The sequence below is a fragment of the Bombina bombina genome, chromosome 2, assembly GCF_027579735.1.
Source record: "Bombina bombina isolate aBomBom1 chromosome 2, aBomBom1.pri, whole genome shotgun sequence".
NCBI classification, from domain to species: domain Eukaryota; kingdom Metazoa; phylum Chordata; class Amphibia; order Anura; family Bombinatoridae; genus Bombina; species Bombina bombina.
Genome location: NC_069500.1, coordinates 754,408,217 through 754,426,082, shown reverse-complemented (window position 1 = coordinate 754,426,082; position 17,866 = coordinate 754,408,217). Strand labels below are relative to the sequence as shown.

Below are 17,866 nucleotides of genomic sequence, written 5' to 3'. Positions count from 1 at the left end.
TAACTTTCTATAACATCAATAAGTGAGAAAAGGAGGAATCATTTTTACTATCAGATCCACAGTCTTAAAAGGAATAGTCTAGTCAAAGTTAAACTTTCATGATACAGATAGAGCATGCAATTTTAAGCAACTTTCTAATTTACTCTTATCAATTTTTCTTTGTTCTCTTGGTATCTTTATTTGAATGTAAGCTAAGGAGCCTGCCCATTTTGGGTTCAGCACCTGTTGATTGGTGGCTACATTTAGACACCAATCAGAAATCGCTACCTAGGTGCTGAACCAAAAATGGGCCGGCCCCTATGCTTACATTCCTGCTTTTTCAAATAAAGATAAAGAAAAATTGCTAATAGAAGTAAATTGGAAAGTTTGCTTAAAATTGCATGCTCTGACTCAAAGTTTCATTTTAATTTTGACTAGACTATTCCTTTAACGACATGCTAGAAATAGTATGCCAATGCTGAGACTAAAAATGACAAACAGAAAGAGAAGCAATCTGCCAGGAACAAACAGCTCAGTAGCTTGTTCTATGATCAACTTACCACCTGGGAGTAGCTTCTTTTAGCCCTATTGTGCTATTCACAGAGGAGAAATTTCCTGAAGTATATCAGTCTGATCACCTAACAAGGTCAGTCCACCCCAAAAATACCAGGTAATTCTCTTCTGAAAAATGAAACCAGCAACCTAGACTGCTCCTAGGTGGTAACTCGCCATAGAGCAAGCTAATGTTCTAGTAGAGTGCTTCTCTTTCTGTATGCAGTCAAAATTTAATTTCATGATTAAGATATATGGCTAACCTGATGATTCAGAACTACATTTTCCATGATACTCAACTAGTCTGCAGAGTGCCTAAGTATCATGGGAAATGTAGTTTCAAAACATCTAGGGTTTCAAGGTTAGCCATTACTAAGATAGACCATACAAGCGTGTATTACAGTAGGGGTTTGCACTGTGTTCATGAGGTGCCAATCAAGATGCTTGGCCAGTATGCTCTGTTCAGTCCATGGACCATATTTACCAATAAGAGCGTGTGTTACAATAGGTTTTTTGTTTGTTTGTTTTTTTAAATGCAGAAAAGTATAGTTGGGATGTACATCCCCAGCATACGAAATACATTTTATGTTCCTTAAAAGTGCCATTGTACTGTAAAATGGTTTTGCCTTTAAATTTGTTTCCAATGACTTGTTACAGTAGCTATCGGGTATGCAATGCATGAGAAATAGGTCATTAGTATTTATTTTTATATATGAAATATCTGTTTTACTGACTGAAGCCTCAATTGTTCTCAAGAAAATATCCATATAGAAGGGCTGGGTCTGAAGAAATAACAGACCTCCTAATCTCATCTCTCTTTATACATGGCCTACTTATTTTAGCCCTGTCTATACACAATGGCCAACACTTGAAGAGAGCAATTGTAAAGGAACATTTTATTTATCACTTTCACTTCCCACTGAGAACATAACTGCTGCCTTTTGTATATAAATTTTCAGTGTAGGTGGTCTATTCAACAGTCAAAAATATCTATTTTAAATAACAAAATTAAGGCAAAAGAACAAGGTATAAACAATATAATACACTCCGTCATGTGAAACAGATCGGGAATGCTTACAAGCAGAGAAAAAAAAATAAAAAAAAAATGACTGTACAATGTCCCTTTAAGCATCCCTATAAAATACAGTATATATATATATATATATATATATATATATATATATATATATATATATATATATATATATATATATATATATATATATATATATATATATATATATATATATATATATATATATATATATATATATATATCAAATCCAGAACAATTATGCTAAAACTGGAACAGGGTTGGACAGCCACATATAGGTACATCTAAGCAAAAAAGTGAATGATCAAATGATCTGACAGATTTGCCTGCTTCTCAAGGGAGTTAAATCTGGTTAACCAGAAATGGTGAACCTGAATGTAAACACACAGTCTTTATTCCCCTGGCAGTGACCCTAGGCGATACATAACAAGAACACCAGTGGGCTGCAAGGCGCACTTGATGGGAGTAAGGGAGTGAATAGACAGTTGCAGTGGCAAGCGTATATCATACAACAGCTAACAGCAAGCTAACATTCTAGAGCACTGATTATCAAACCTGTCCTCAGACCTCCCTAACAGGCCAGATTTTCAGGATTACCTTGGGTGAGAGCTGGTAAAATAACCATGTTTATCAGCTGATTATTTTATCTGTGCTGCAGTTTAGATATCCTCAAAATGTGACCTGTTAGAGAGGCTTGAAAACCAGTGTAATAGTGCGAGTCAGGACTCCCACAAGGGGATATCTGTATAAAAATCCAGTTTGAAAAAACATTTCAAACAAAGAAATGAAATTGCATGAAAAAAGGGGATTATAAAAGCTTTAAAATTTTACTCCCCTAAAAATATTAAAAAAAAAAAAAAAAAAAAAAAAGTATCAAAAGAATATGTATTTTGTAACCCAGAGCCGGGAATAAGAAGTCAACCACTGGCAGAGTTTGGGCTGTGCCAAGCAATCCTGGGGCATTGTCTGGGCAGGATGGATGGTGTTTAGGTAGTACACAGTTTACAGTTGAGGTGGAAGGATATAGTTATACATTTGGGGCAAGCTTACAAATTGTAGGACGACGGAGTTCCAGAAATACACAAACAAGAAATGATAATCAACATCCATGTGGTCAAAGCTTCAACAACAAATTAAATTGGGATGCCCAGGCAGCAACAGGAGAAGCCAGGAAAAAAGAAAAAAAAGACAAACATAAATTTGACTTACCTGAGGTCTAAAACACTGCTGCGGTGATTACTGCGATGGCCATTCAAATGAGAGACTGTGAAAGCCGGCAAGCGGCGCATTGCAAATCTTTCATGTTCCCATGCCAGAGTGTCCTCAGCCAGATTGATCTTTTTATGGACCATAGAGAATTTTACTTCTGGGAATTGACTGGAGATAACCTAGAAAGAGAGCCCCCACAAAAAAAAAAAATAAATCTGCGTCACCGTCTTATAAACAATTGATATAAAAGTAAAAGACAACACAATCTAATAGTAACCAATATTAAATATTTTAATTAGGCTAATTCAGACTTCCAAAAAACAGTTAAGGACACAGAATTGCTTGTTATATACATGAAAGGCCAGAATATAAAAATGATAAAAAGGGACATAACAGTAAAAACTGAAACATACACACGTGCATTTATTCCAAACCCAAAAATGTTACTTTGCGATTTAGACAGAGCATACGATTTAAAAAAAACAAAAAACAAACACACGCTGCAATGTAAAGTTTAATGAATGAAAGTGCCACTGTTTTTAACAGCATTTTTAAAAACCGGCATTTAATCATTCAACTTTAAATGTCCCTATAAGTATATTCTGCAAAGAATAATTAAGAGCAATACAAAATAATTTATTTTCAGGAGGAGGACTACTAGTATCAAATGTATTTAAAAAAACAAAAAACATACAATTGTATCTTACCATTTCTAACTCTTTGAGAAAGATGTGCTGCAGGGTCCCCTCCTTGGGTGGTTTGGAGACATGGAGATGCATGTCCTCTCCTCTTCCCAAGGTATCAAGGCACAAAACAAAGGCCACGTTATCCTGCAAGAGGCTGGAATCTAAACACAGATGTGGAATATGGTCACTGTTTTGCCATTTTTAACCCCTCGCTTGTTGCTGCTGCTAACGTTTCACCACGTTTAAACGGACATTAAAAAGAAAAAAGCACATTAATATTGTTTGCATATAAGTGTATGGGTGTTTCACTCCTCTAAAGGGGATAAACACAGTTAAAGCCAGACCCAGTGCAGCAATGACCTATACTACTGGCATATGTGTGTAGCCACCAATCAGCAGCTAGCTACCAGTAGTGTGCAGTAAATCTCATAACAGAAGTAATCTTAAAATGCCATGCTCTATGAGAAGTTTGAAAATTTAAATTTTGATTTTCATATCCCAGGAAATTTGTACCTGTGTGATCAAGATGATCCTCTAGCCACCTCTTGGTCCCTTGGTAATTAAACTTTCCACCTCCTGATGCAAAGAACAACAGGTTAAACCTGGGAATTAAAGAAATAAAATGTAAAGCGCTTGAGACTAACGTTACTTCTTATTTTAGACAAACTGTATGCAATAGATCTAGGTGGCATTGGTGCCCTCCTTAAATAGCATTATGCAAATAATATCAGTAATATACTGTAAGGAGTCTAACAATATATACTTCTTATTGTTTAAAATATATATATATATTATTACGCCCTAATTTGTAAAAGCATGTGATTTTAAAACGAGAGACCTGGTAAATTTGTGTATTTATCCTCTGCAAAGTAACGCTGGGGGGAAGCAGAGAACTGCTAGTCCTGAGCCAATCCAGCAGTGCTAGTCGCACGACCCAACTGTGCGACTAGTGCTACCGATTGTGTCATAGTCAGTTTTCCATTCAGCTCCAGGGCATCACTTTAATTATGCACTGGGAGTTAAACACATACAATTACAGGGTCGCTAGCTTTAAAATTACATGCTCAAACATGTATTTTGTTTTTGCTATAATGGCAGTTAAATTCTAGAAAAGTGTTTTGAATAATTTAAACAACAAAAAAAAAATAATTTAAATGACAAGTAGGTTGGTAAAACTGTGTTTACATGGTTATTGTGTGTGCAGGGCTAAATGTCTGAAGGAATGTAAGGGAAAAAAAAAAATATTGGTCCGGACATATTACATTAGAAAATAGGAAGAGCAACCTCTAATGCTGGAATTAAATGACTGAACTGTCTTATTACCAAATGCAAGACATCAGCAGTACACACCCGCTTTGCACTAAACTCGATTTAAAATACTGATCTCAATCTCTCCATATACTTGTCTGCTGTACAAATATTACAAATCAAGATGCACATATACATTCAAACAGGTTTGGGAACATAAATAAGAGGGTGAGGCCTAACATTTTTACTGCAGTGAAGGGATTGATCCACTTACCCAGCATGTGTGCGCTTGTAGGTATAAAGTCGTGAGAAAAGACGCGCCAGTTCCAAAAGAATGGCAACCCCACTGCCATTAGAATCTGCCCCATATGACAGCCACTGAATAGAGAAACGAGAGAGGTAGAATTATACAACTGCTAATGTGACAGCAATATTCTCCATGTATTAAAACAAAATAGAGAAAAAGGACAAACTGGTATTTGTCTACTTTAGAATTACTAGACGGAACTGGACCTGAGCAAAGACTAAATTGTATTCATGGAACAAATGTAGCATTAATTCTTATATACAGCACAGTAAACCTTAACCCCTTAAGGACAAGACCATTTTTCAATTGTCTTACCATTAAGAACCAGGGCTATTTTTACATTTCTGCGGTGTTTGTATGAAGCTGTAATTTTCCTCTTACTCATTTACTGTACCCACATATTATATACTGTTTTTCTCGCCATTAAATGGACTTTCTAAAGATACCATTATTTTCATCTTATCTTATAATTTCCTTTAAATTTTTTTTTTTTATAAAATTATGAAAAAATATGGAAAAAACACTTTTTCTAACCTTGACCCCCAAAATCGGTTACACATCTACAACCAACAAAAAACACCCATGCTAAATAGTTTCTAAATTTGTCCTGAGTTTAGAAATACCCAATGCTTACATATTCTTTGCAAGTTATAGGGCAATAAATAAAAGTAGCACTTTGCGGTTTCCAATTTTTTTTTTCAAAATTGATAGTTTCATTGCAACACTGATATCTGTCAGGAATCCCTAAATATCCTTTGACATGTTTATAATTTTTTTTTAGTAGACAACCCAAAGTATTGATCTAGGCCCATTTTGGTATATTTCATGCCACCATTTCACAGCCAAATGCGATCAAATAAAAAAAAAAGTTCACTTTTTCACAAACTTTAGGTTTCACACTGAAACTATTTACAATTATGGCACAAATAGTTGTGAATGCTTCTCTGGGATCCCCTTTATTCAGAAATAGACATATATGGCTTTGGCATTGCTTTTTGGTAATTAGAAGGCTGCTAAATGCCGCTGTGCACCACACTTTTATTATGCCCAGCAGTGAAGGGGTTAATTAGGTAGCTTGTAGGGTTAATTTTAGCTTTAATGTAGAGATCAGCCTCCCACCTGACACATCCCACCCCCTGATCCCTCCGTGACCCCTCTCAAACAGCTCTCTTCCCTCCCCCACAATTGTCCCCGCCATCTTAAGTACTGGCAGACAGTCTGTCAGTACTAAAATAAGCCTTTTTTAAAATAAAAAATAAAAAAAAAAATAAAAAAAAAAAAAACACCTCACACATATTCTGCTGTGTAGGATCCCTCCTTAGCCCCCAACCTCCCTGATCCCCAAACAGCTCTCTAACCGTCCCCCTCATTGTCCGCCATCCAGTTTGCATAGAATTTTTTTTTATGTAGTGTAGCTTCCCCCCTTAATAACCAACCCCCCTCCCAGATCCCTTAAATAGAAAATCTCACCCCTCCTCTCTCCCTCCTTTCCTTTACACTGTTCCATAGTGTAGGGCTCCCAACCGCCCCTGTCCCATGGGAGATAACGCGCTTGATCCCGCCCCCCTCTGTCGTCATTCCGCCAGCGATGGCCACCCATCCGCCTCCCTGCAGCAGCTCCCACCCACCAACGATCGCATCATCGCTGGCCGATGCAGAGAGGGCCACAGAGTGTCTCTCTGCAACAGTGTTTTTTTTGTTGTTTTTTTTTTTTTTTTTTTAAAAAAAAAAAAAAAAAAAAAAAAAAAAAAAAAAAAAGGTATTTCAGTGATGCCTCAATATTGAGGCATCACAGCAATAACTTGAAAGTGGCTGGAAGCGATCAGGATCGCTTCCAGCCGCTTTAAACCACTAACGACGTACAGGGTACGCTTTGGTCTTTAAAGACCAGTTTGTGTCTGACGTGTCGTTAAGAGGTTAAATATTACTGTATAATGCATTAAAACACTGCAGTAATATTGAATGCCTCTGCCAGGCTCATCTTCCTTAAACGTCGCTCTTCATCTGCTGCACCTCTCTGCCAATTTCTTCACTGGCTTCCTCTTGCCTCTAGGATTAAACACAACATTCTGACTCTGACATACAAGGCCCTCAACTACACTGCTACCCCCTTTATCTCAGACCTTGTCTCTAGATACTCTCCCATCCCCTTTGCTCTGCTCATGACCTCCTACTCTCCTCCTCATCACACTCCCGTTTACAGGACTTCTCCAGACTGGCTCTCATCTTGTGGAACTCTCTGCCTCGCTCCACAAGAATCTCCCCTAGTTTTGAAAGCTTCAAGCGCTCCCTAAAGACTCTACTGTTCAGGGATGCATACAACCTACGCTAACCTTTCTTTATACCAGTTCCTCTCCTCCATTGCTATTCCCTGAACCCCCTTGGCATGTAAGCCTAAGAGTCCAGATGTTTGTAGATCACCTTCTTAAGAGCCGACTACAACAGTGCGACTCTTGGTAGGGCCCTCTACTAATTTGGTCCCTAGAATTGTTTTGTTGTACTATGCCTTTGATTATAGCGCTGCGGACTCTGTTGGCACTCTACAAATAACAGATAATATTTGAGTGAGCATATCCTGAGGCTGTTTTAGGTCTAATTTTGAAGATTTTAGAGATCCTCATCTCTCCTTCACAACCTATATTGAATCAACCACTTGATAATTCCCTCGAAGACACCTTTGCAATATTTCCCAAAACCTTTTTTCAATACAGAAAACAAAACATTAATTCTAGCTCATTTGCTAATCTGGCAGTGCAATAGAATTCATCTCTCTAAACATCCCAATTCATTTTCAATGCCAGGGCCAGAATGATCAATTCTTATTTCACATGTGCTTACGGATCTCCATTCATGGTACACAAACTCTCCCATTAAATATTTAAGTGTTATCAGAAAATCACATAGTTCAATGAAATGTACCAGTCAGCCCCTAAAATCTGCTATATATTGATTGCATAATTTCTGTACCAGCTTACACCTCTTTGTCCCATAATTAACTTAATCATATTCTTTTCTCAATCATATCATCATTCAAACCATCCCATCACCTTTGTATGTATCACCTAATTTATTCCTTAGACTGTAAGCTCAGACAATTAAATGTATCAGTGCGTTACGTTATATTCTGTTTTCATTATGCATTTCAAGTACGACCAATATATCACTGCATAATGTGTTGTTGTGCCATAAAATAATGTATAATAATCTTCATCTAACACATACGCACACACACACACTAGCCACTATTTTCCTTATTTTGGAATGGTATGTAATAAGACAATAACACACTTCCCTAGATTTTAAAAATATGGTTCGAATATATAAACAATATTACTTTATTGTACACCCTGTGGGCCCCCTCCCCATTTTAGCAAGCAGAGAGGCAAGATTTATGTATGGATTTTCTATATGAAGAGTTTAGTTGGAAATGCACCAATTTTACAGAATTGGCTTTATCTCCGCTTTACGCACATCTAGCATTAGACATTTCATATTCAGGTGATGTAAAAATGTAGCCAAAGACAAATTCAGAATACAGTTGGATAGCTACAATATCAGAGTGCAAGGGGAATGCAGTTGCATTCTGTTCATTAACAATGTTAATATTAAAACAGACTAATGTATAAAAAGAAAGAGGTTTGTAAATGTTCCCCTGTGGTCCCCTGGGTGATACAAAGACCAGTGTATTAAAAACAAAAACATTTATGGATGGATTTTAAATTAAAAATAGTAATGCCTGTATTCAGCTTGGCACTGTGAGACTAAATAAGTAGAGAAGGGGGAGGGAAAAAATAAAAAAAAAAAGAAGTTGTAAATAATTATATACCACTAAAATTACACTGACATGTTACAAAAACACAACAATAAAATGCTTATGTTAAATAAAATGTAAGTTTTAAACACATTTTTTCTTATGGATACCTTAAAGGGACACTGTACCCAAATTTTTTCTTCCGTGATTCAGATAGAGCATGACATTTTAAGCAACTTTCTAATTTACTCCTATTATCAAATTTTCTTCATTCTCTTGGTATCTTTATTTGAAATGCTTGAAAGTTTAGATGCCAGCCCATTTTTGGTGATCAACCTGGGTTGTTCTTGCTGATTGGTGGATAAACTCATCCACCAATAAAGAAAGTGCTGTCCAGAGTTCTGAATAAAAAAAAAAGCTTAGATGTCTTCTTTTTAAAATAAAGATAGCAAGAGAACAAAGAAAAATTAATAGGAATAAATTAGAAAGTGGCTTAAAATTGCATGCTCTATCTGAATCATGAAAGAAAAAAAGTTGGGTTCAGTGTCCCTTTAAGTTATTGCAGAGACCAAAAGATTTACCCAAATTTTAAAACATATTTGTTTTAGAAACGCCATCCACTTTTACCAAAATATTATTCTATATGGTTTCGTTGACCAACTGTCTTTAGCTTTCATTAAAAAAATAAAAAAAAATAAAAAAAAATAAAAAAATAAAAAAAAATAAAACCCCCACACAACAACAACATTTTAAGCAGGCAATTTGTTTCTACATTACACTTACAGGAGCCACTCCAAACGAGTCATAGTGAGCAACAATTGCAATTGTTGGAAGATCTTCGGCACCAAGGCCAGCTAGACGTCCCTGGAGAACAGGAAGAGAGACAGTGGGATGAATCCAGGAACTACATCTTTCTCAAAAAACGTAGGGGAGAAAGGGGTAAGAATCCCTACTAGTTTAAAACGCGCTTTCCACATGGGACACTGACAAGATGTGCAACTCACTCAACCTACACAGAAAACAGCTTCCTCAACAGACAGCCACTTTTGACGTACACCATTTTATTATAGGCCAGTCTTCTTCTGAATTAGAAGAAAGCACCTTCAGGTTTGGGGTTAAATAAATACCAGAAAATAAAAGTATTCTTGTTAGATACTGCATTTTAATGCTGTCAAAAGCAGAGCTCTTTCAAGTAAAAGCATGTAATAGTAAAAGTGATAAAAAGTGAGTAAGGCTAATAAAAAGTAATACAACTTTCTCTACTTGTGCTTAATATTTATGGTCTTTATATTAAAAAAAAAATAAAAAAATAAAAAATAGTATTTTATTATTGAATGAATGTGTTTGTATCTATGTTTAAATTAATTAAACAACAATCCAAAAGAAGGAACAGCACCACAATAATAATGCTTATGAAATATTTATTGGGACATCAAACAAACACACCACAACGTTTCGGTCCTAATAGACCTTAATCATGTGACATGATTAAGGTCTATTAGGACCGAAACGTTGTGGTGTGTTTGTTTGATGTCCCAATAAATATTTCATAAGCATTATTATTGTGGTGCTGTTCCTTCTTTTGGATTGTCGTTGGATTCAAGGTTTTGGCAGAACCTGGGAACGTGCACACTGATTATTGCAGTACCTATGCTGTGCCCTTTCTATTTCTACTGTAAATTAATTAAACAAACAGTTTTTATTATCAGTTATTTGTAGAGCTCTAAGAGATTCAGCAGAGCAAAATCTCAGTTAAAATCTCACTTAGTAGCTGCTATTCATTGTCATTTTTCAGGATATAGCAACTCACTTAGATAGAATTGACCCACTCATGTATTCTCTAACAGTTGAGTCCTGTTTGGGATTGAGCCTGACTTTACCAGTGTATTTAATCCTTTAGCAGAGGTTACATACAATAGTTCCATACAAGAATGTTCCAACAAACTAGAACCTTTTATTAAAAATGTTACGGTCATGTTACATTTGACATTTTGAGCCATCCTTTCATGACCAGCGAAAGTTAATAAAAATAAAAAAAAGAAGCTTTTAATGAACTAGAAGGTAAGCTTTCCAATACTTTTTTTTTTTAATATAGGAGGTTCAGTTTATAACTGAACATATTTACCAAAACACAACACAAACACTTGAGGGATACAATAGCCAGCAATAAAGACAACATTTCATAATTCACAATGAAATAGTGACTGCAGTGTTTTCAAGCCATAGAATGTTATGTAGGTTACAGTAAATGACCCAGTGGTAAAATTAAACTAATTTTCTGGCATTCTATAGTAAACTAAAAGAAATATAACATTTACTCTTTTTTTGGTTTTTATGTATAAGCACTTTTGTAGCTTGAGCTAAATCAGGACGGTTTGCTGCATTTTTTTTTTTTAGATTTAGTAAATGAAACACACTGATAGTAAGCCACATAAGTGCATTTATGTATTTAAGGTTCATGGTAGCAGTAGGGTTAATTGCAGTGATGAGGAGATGCATCCTGTTCTGAACTACATGGTTTATCTTGTATCACTAGTATGTGCAATAGCTGGAAACTCACCTCTATACTGGTCACCAGCCAGTCATTAACTGCTTTGCTTTGAGCACCACTCGTCACCATCTGAAATCCATTGGCAGTGGCTGTGTGGATAAGAACTGTATGGAGAAGCAAGGATAAAGTCAAGAACTAAGGAATTGCCTGAGCATGTACCCAATATATCAACAGGATGCTTTTATCACAGCAGTCATAACACCATTATGTCCCACACTTCTGACTCTATGCAGCGCTTCTCACCTATACTTTTTCTTATTTCATTCAAAGTATTTAACCATTCTTTTCATGCATATTGAAGGGACACTAAAGTCAAAATTAAACTTTCATGATTTGACAATTTACTTTTGTTAAATTGCACACAGCACACATATATGCGTCTGTGATGGGTTGATGGTTGTCACATGACATAGGATCGCTTCCAGCTGCTTTCAAGGTATTGCAATGATGCCTCGATATTAAGGCATCACTGCAATACCCCTTTTTTACCAACCGATGCAGAGAGCCACAATGGTGCTGATCAATGGTGGGTAGGAGCTGTAGCAGGAAGGCAGGTGGGCGGCCCATCGCTGGATCACTTCCGGGTCCTCTTCATCCAGTGCGCGCAAGTGGTTGGGAGCAGGGGGGGGGGGGGTTGCGTGCGCTAGTACATACCATTGTATTGCATGGGATAGAGTAAGAGGGAAAGGGGGGGTGATTAAATAAAGGGATCTGGGAGGCGGGTAGGCTATTGAAGGGGAGGCAGCTACACTACAGAAAATTGGCTTTTTTGACAAAAAATAAATTTAGAAAAACCAATTTTTTTGCAAACTGGGTACTGGCAGACAGCTGCCAGTACCAAAGATTGCTGCAAATAGGTAGTGGGGGGAGGGTTTGAGAGATGTTTGGGTGGGGATCCAATACTGTAGAATAATTAAAAAAATTGAAAGAAAAAACAATAAAAAACAAAGCCTTTTATTTTAGTACTGGCAGACTTTCTGACAGTACTTAAGATGGCGGTAACAATTGTGATGTGTGGGAGGGAAGAGAGCTGTTTGAGAGGGGTCAAGGAGGGATGTCAGGTGGGAGGCTGATCTCTACACTTAATCTAAAATTACCCCTACAAGCTACCTAATGGACACCTTCACTGCTGGGCATAATACAAGTGTGGTGCGCAGCAGCATTTAGCGGCCTTCTAAATTACCAAAAAGTAATGCCAAAGCCATAAATGTCTACTATTTCTGAACAAAGGGGATCCTAGAGAAGCATTTACAACCATTTGTGCCATAATTGCACAAGCTGTTTGTAAATGATTTCAGTGAGAAACCTAAAGTTTGTGAAAAAGTTAATTTTTTTTTTTTTTTTTTTTTTTTTTTTTTTTTTTATTTGATCGCATTTGGTGGTGAAATGGGCTTAGAAATTGGCATATGAACCTCCTAAGAGAACATAACAAAATTGGTGATAAAAGTAAATTGGAAAATTGTTTAAAATTACATTCTCTATCTGAATCATGAAAGTTTATTTTGGACTAGACTGTCCCTTTAAGGAGCACTATGTAAATATATAAAAAATATATATTTTTTACATTAAACATTTTATGTTGAAGCCATTTAAACTAACAAAGTGTATAAACTTGTCCAAAGACAGCTTGTCCATGAGATTGGAGCAGAGTGGCTGATCAAGAATATTTCAACAGCTCTATTGGTGGACTGAAACAAGTCCCAGAAGCACAAGAACAAAAATGATTATTTAAAATATTAAAATGCAGCAAATAAAAATGACTAATGTCCCTTTAAATTACTATTTCCTTTCAGTGAACAATTCATTACTGAACAAGCGCCCTTACCTTCAGCAGCAGATGAGGTACCCTGATTAGCAGATGCCACCAGTGTTTGCTCATATATGGAGAGGAGTTCTGCATCTTCCACTGCAAAATACACAGGAACCTGTGTCTCCATAGAAAGCATCTCAGGCTCAATATCCATGAATTGCTGTAAAGAAGAGAGGAGTGCAAGTGTTAAAGTACGAATAGAACCAACAACATGAAATATCAGGAAGCTCCTTGTCTTTCTTTGTCATATTATTAATAAAAAAAACTGCCACAAAGTCTAATATAAATCCTGCGGTTGTCTACAAGCTTGAAGCAGCTCATCAAGTTACAGTCTCATCTGTTTCTATATAAAATAAAAAAAATACATTCAGCAAAGTTCAAAAACTTTCACGCTTCATATCCTTATGCACTGATTCACACTTAAATGCAAATTCCTAATGAGAACTGTCATTCTAGTGAGACAAACGTCTAAGAGTAAAGCTAATGGCATAAGTACTCAGAACCTCTATACAAAATGCCTTCCCCTTAAAGGGACATGAAACACAAAAAAAATTATTTCATGATTCAGATAGAACATACATTTTGAACAACTTTTCAATTTACTTCTATTATTTAATTTGCTTCCTTCTTTTGTTATCCTTGAACATTTTATCTAGGTAAACTCAGGAGGAGCAAAGAACCTAGGTTCTAGTTGCTGATTGGTGGCTGCATATATAAAGTGATTGTCATTTGCTCACCCATGTGTTCAGTTAGAAACCAGTAGTGTATTGCTGCTCCTTCAACAAAGCATACCAAGATAATAAAACAAATTAAATAATAGAATAAAATTTTAAACAACTTTCTAATTTACTCTGTCTGAATCATGAAATATTTTTTGGGGGCTTCACGTCCCTTTAAGCAATAAAAATAAATTTACATGTTTTGTGCCACAATTTAGCTTTCGGTCACAAACTAAGACTGTATACAAAATGTGTTTACTATAGGGCCATACCAATGCAAAAAATTACGTGTTCTAATTTGTCAGAACATGTCATTTTTAAAAAAGGGACATGAAACAAAACCCAACATTTTTCCTTCAAGATTTGGATAAGGCATACAAATTTAAAGGGACACAAGTCAAAATAAACTTTTATGATTCAGAAAGAGCATGCGGTTTTAAGACAATTTCCAATTTACTTCCATTATCAAATTTTGCTCAGTCTTTTTATATTCACACTTTTTGGAGAACAAGATCCTACTGAGCATGTTCACAGGCTCACAGGGTATACGTATACTAATCTGAATGGCTGATGTCTGTCACATGATACAGGGGGCCGGAAAATGGAAGAACAAATAAATTTGTCCGAAAAAAAAAAAGTCTACTGCTTATTTGAAATTCAGAGTAAGTGCCATTGGGTATTGTCTTTTTATTATGTACTTGTTAATTATGTAAATTCTACTGCATTTAGTAGTCCTTAAAACAATATTCCAATTTACTTCTATATATAATTTGCTTAGTTCTCTTGGTATCATTTGTTGAAAACCAAACCTAGGTAGGCTCAGGAGCTGGGAGCTAGCTGCTGATTGGTGGCTGCACATATATGCCTCTTGCCATTGGCTTAATGATGTGTTCAGCTAGCTCTCAGTAGTGCATTGCTCCTCCAACAAAGAATACCAAGAGAATGAAGCATGCATGCCCCACGAGCTGGACGTCAAAGGGGGCACACAACGATTGGCGTATGCCAGATTCATCATCGATCTGCTAAAAAAAAACAGTTGATGCGGGTGGAGAATCGACGTTAGGTTTACCATAACGCAAAAGGTATTTTAAAAAATAAGCATCTTTGTAAACTTTAATGAATTAAAGTGCCCCTGTTTAAGATTATTATTTCATACTGGACTTTAATTTGTTAAAGTTTACAATCACTTTAAAGATGTTGAGGTGATATTTTCTTGTCATCTTTTAGTTACGCTGCATCACTTTCAAGTCAAGTTGCATATGGGTATTATGTCCCTTTAAAAAGGAGGTGAAAACACAGGCCCATTCTCACCTGGACAATTTCCTGAGGTAGAGCTGCCATATCTTGGGGAAGAATTATAACCACTGCACCGGCTGACTGTCGCAATGCCTTCTGGTATTGCTCAAAGGAGAAATCTGCTAAGCGCATGAGTACACAGCGTCGACTTAGTACATCCGCTTCCACTGTGCGAGCCTCCGTGTTTAACAGTGCATTACGGGATCCTGTACAGAACAAGGGACATTGAATAATGCAGTAAGTAGCAATATGTGTAATCAATTTCTAATAATTTATTTGAAACAAGGATTCACATTCATATATTACAAAGTTACATTATAAATATGCATATAAAATTAAATAAAATGCCAATAGCTTAAAGGTCATATAATAATACGTTAAAACGTGTAATTTTACAACTATCGACCCTGCTCTACAAAGCGAAGAAACACACAGTAGAAGTGCAGCTCAGGATGCCGTGCAGTGCTGTTGCCTTGCGGAACCCGCTGTTGATCCAATCTGCAGTGCAGCACTTCTACTGTGTGTTTAAGCCCTTTGTGGGGGTTAAAGAAGAGCACATCAGAGAAGGTAACCTAAGATACAACATTGCAGCTAGCATTGTTTTATACACAATAAAACTTTACACTTATTTTGTCACTATTTTACCAACTAATGAAACTTTAAAAAAAAAAATACATCTACGTGTTATTCTCAGACTAATCTTTTCTTTGAATGCATTAGTCTATCTAGCACTTATTAAGTGTTTAGTGTCTCTTTAATGCAGAATTCATTTTTGAAGTTAATACACAAACATCCCAATTACACCCACCCACACCCCATTACTATCTCTAGACGTCTGCTTTATTTACCCCCCTGGCCTGCAGTTTTGTTCCCGCAGTGGGCACAAACATGTCACTTGCACAGGTGAATAGTCAGTGCTGCCTAGTACAGATATCGCATTAAAACAAAGCAGAGGTAGTTACTGACCATAGCTCTGGCCTTGCAGGTCATATTGCTGCATACGGTACACGGTGAACTCATGGGCAGCGTCGGCCTGCAGCGGGGACACAAGAAGCAGCACAGCTGGGAGGAAGACGATGAATGTCAATGGGAGTGAGGCCTTCAGCATGTTATCGAACACTTCGCCGGCTTCTTCAAACATCATGCAGGTCAGAGTAACCGCTTAGCCGCGACAGAAAAACAGGGAGACGGAACACGTTCAAGCAAAGCCGGGGAATGACAAGACCTAAAAGCCTCCTCTAAACCATGGGCCCACAGGCGTGCAAAGGACACCTAAGCAAACGTCCTAAGGGCGAGCCTTAGACACCTATTGTGTAGGTCTTCCGGTACAGAGGGCACCAATAGGAAAAACTATGGATACCTAATGAAGGATATTGCAAACGCATACAAGTAACCAATCAAATGCTAGGTTGAAGGATGTTGTCACTATTTGAATAGTTGATTAAGCCTCGTTTATGTAACTCCTAAAATTACTGCCTACATGACTGAAGTTAGTGTGTCACAAAATCCGACTTAACACGCTACAAAATCACTTTGGTCACAAATTGCGTTGGAAGATACACAAGCGTGTGACAGCGCCCATGAGGGGTTCTGGGAATTGTAGTCTGAATGCTTACAAATAAATTGACACTTGCAAAGAATTGCGGTACTTCCCAAACCTGTTAGCATTAGCAAAATACATTTGCAAGATAGACCGGATATCTTTCGATAGTGTTATTCGTGCATAAATGGTTTTTATTTAGAGAAGACTTGGCTAAAATAAATATGACTCTAATTAAAATAACTCTGAGGTGCTATCTCCAGACATCCCAAGTCTCCCTGAAGTTCAGGGAGTCTCCCCGATTGTAATACCGGCTCCCTGATGCCAGCAAATGGAGTGCAATCTCCCTGAAACTCCAAGTACTATAATCCAATGTGGCCCAAATCTGGAAAAGTGTTTCTTTAAAGGGACAGTCTAGGCCAAAATAAACGTTCATGATTCAGATAGAGCATGTAATTTTAAACAATTTTCCAATTTACTTTTATCACCAATTTTGCTTTGTTCTCTTGGTATTCTTAGTTGAAAGCTTAACCTAGGAGGTTCATATGCTAATTTATGAGACCTTGAAGCCCACCTCTTTTGAGATTGCATATTAACAGTTTTTCACCACTAGAGGGTGTTAGTTCACGTATTTCATATAGATAACACTGCTCGTGCACGTGAAGTTATCTGGGAGCAGGCACTGATTGGCTAGACTGCAAGTCTGTCAAAAGAACTGAAAAAAGGGGCAGTTTGCAGAGGCTTAGATACAAGATAATCACAGAGGTTAAAAGTATATTAATATAACTGTGTTGGTTAAGCAAAACTGGGGAATGGGTAATACATGGATTATCTATCTTTAAAAACAATAACAATTCTGGTGTAGACTGTCCCTTTTAAGGAATGCCTTTAGTTGCTGGGACGTTATAGAACCCTCAAAGCATGCATCAGTAACCAAAAAGCCCCCACTGATTTTAATAAAATAAAACACAAATACTACCTTATTTACTGCACGTAATTAAACTTCATATTCTGAAATATTTGAGCATTCAACAAGCCTATGATCACTGGAAAATAGGTTTGTTGTATGTGGTTGTGCAATAAAGCTACTTTTTTTTTAATGTGACTTTAGTGGGAAGCTACTTTAATAATAAGTCTCTATCATATTTAGGGTTTCAAGGTGTC

The 17,866-nt window shown here is 36.7% G+C and overlaps 1 protein-coding gene across 1 annotated transcript in view; it reads right to left on the bottom strand.

Annotated features, from left to right (window-relative positions):
* NCLN (nicalin) overlaps nucleotides 1-16,605 on the bottom strand; it is a 79,094-nt gene extending 62,489 nt beyond the window's left edge. The window contains exons 1-9 of the mRNA XM_053702865.1: nucleotides 16,129-16,605; nucleotides 15,178-15,368; nucleotides 13,163-13,307; nucleotides 11,347-11,441; nucleotides 9,570-9,650; nucleotides 5,003-5,106; nucleotides 3,994-4,082; nucleotides 3,502-3,641; nucleotides 2,795-2,973 (exon numbers count right to left, since the gene is read on the bottom strand). Of these exons, the coding sequence (XP_053558840.1) occupies nucleotides 2,795-2,973; nucleotides 3,502-3,641; nucleotides 3,994-4,082; nucleotides 5,003-5,106; nucleotides 9,570-9,650; nucleotides 11,347-11,441; nucleotides 13,163-13,307; nucleotides 15,178-15,368; nucleotides 16,129-16,306 (1,202 nt within the window). The 5' untranslated portion in view covers nucleotides 16,307-16,605. The remainder of the gene's footprint in view (nucleotides 1-2,794; nucleotides 2,974-3,501; nucleotides 3,642-3,993; nucleotides 4,083-5,002; nucleotides 5,107-9,569; nucleotides 9,651-11,346; nucleotides 11,442-13,162; nucleotides 13,308-15,177; nucleotides 15,369-16,128) is intronic.
* Between the last annotated feature and the right edge of the window lie 1,261 nt (nucleotides 16,606-17,866).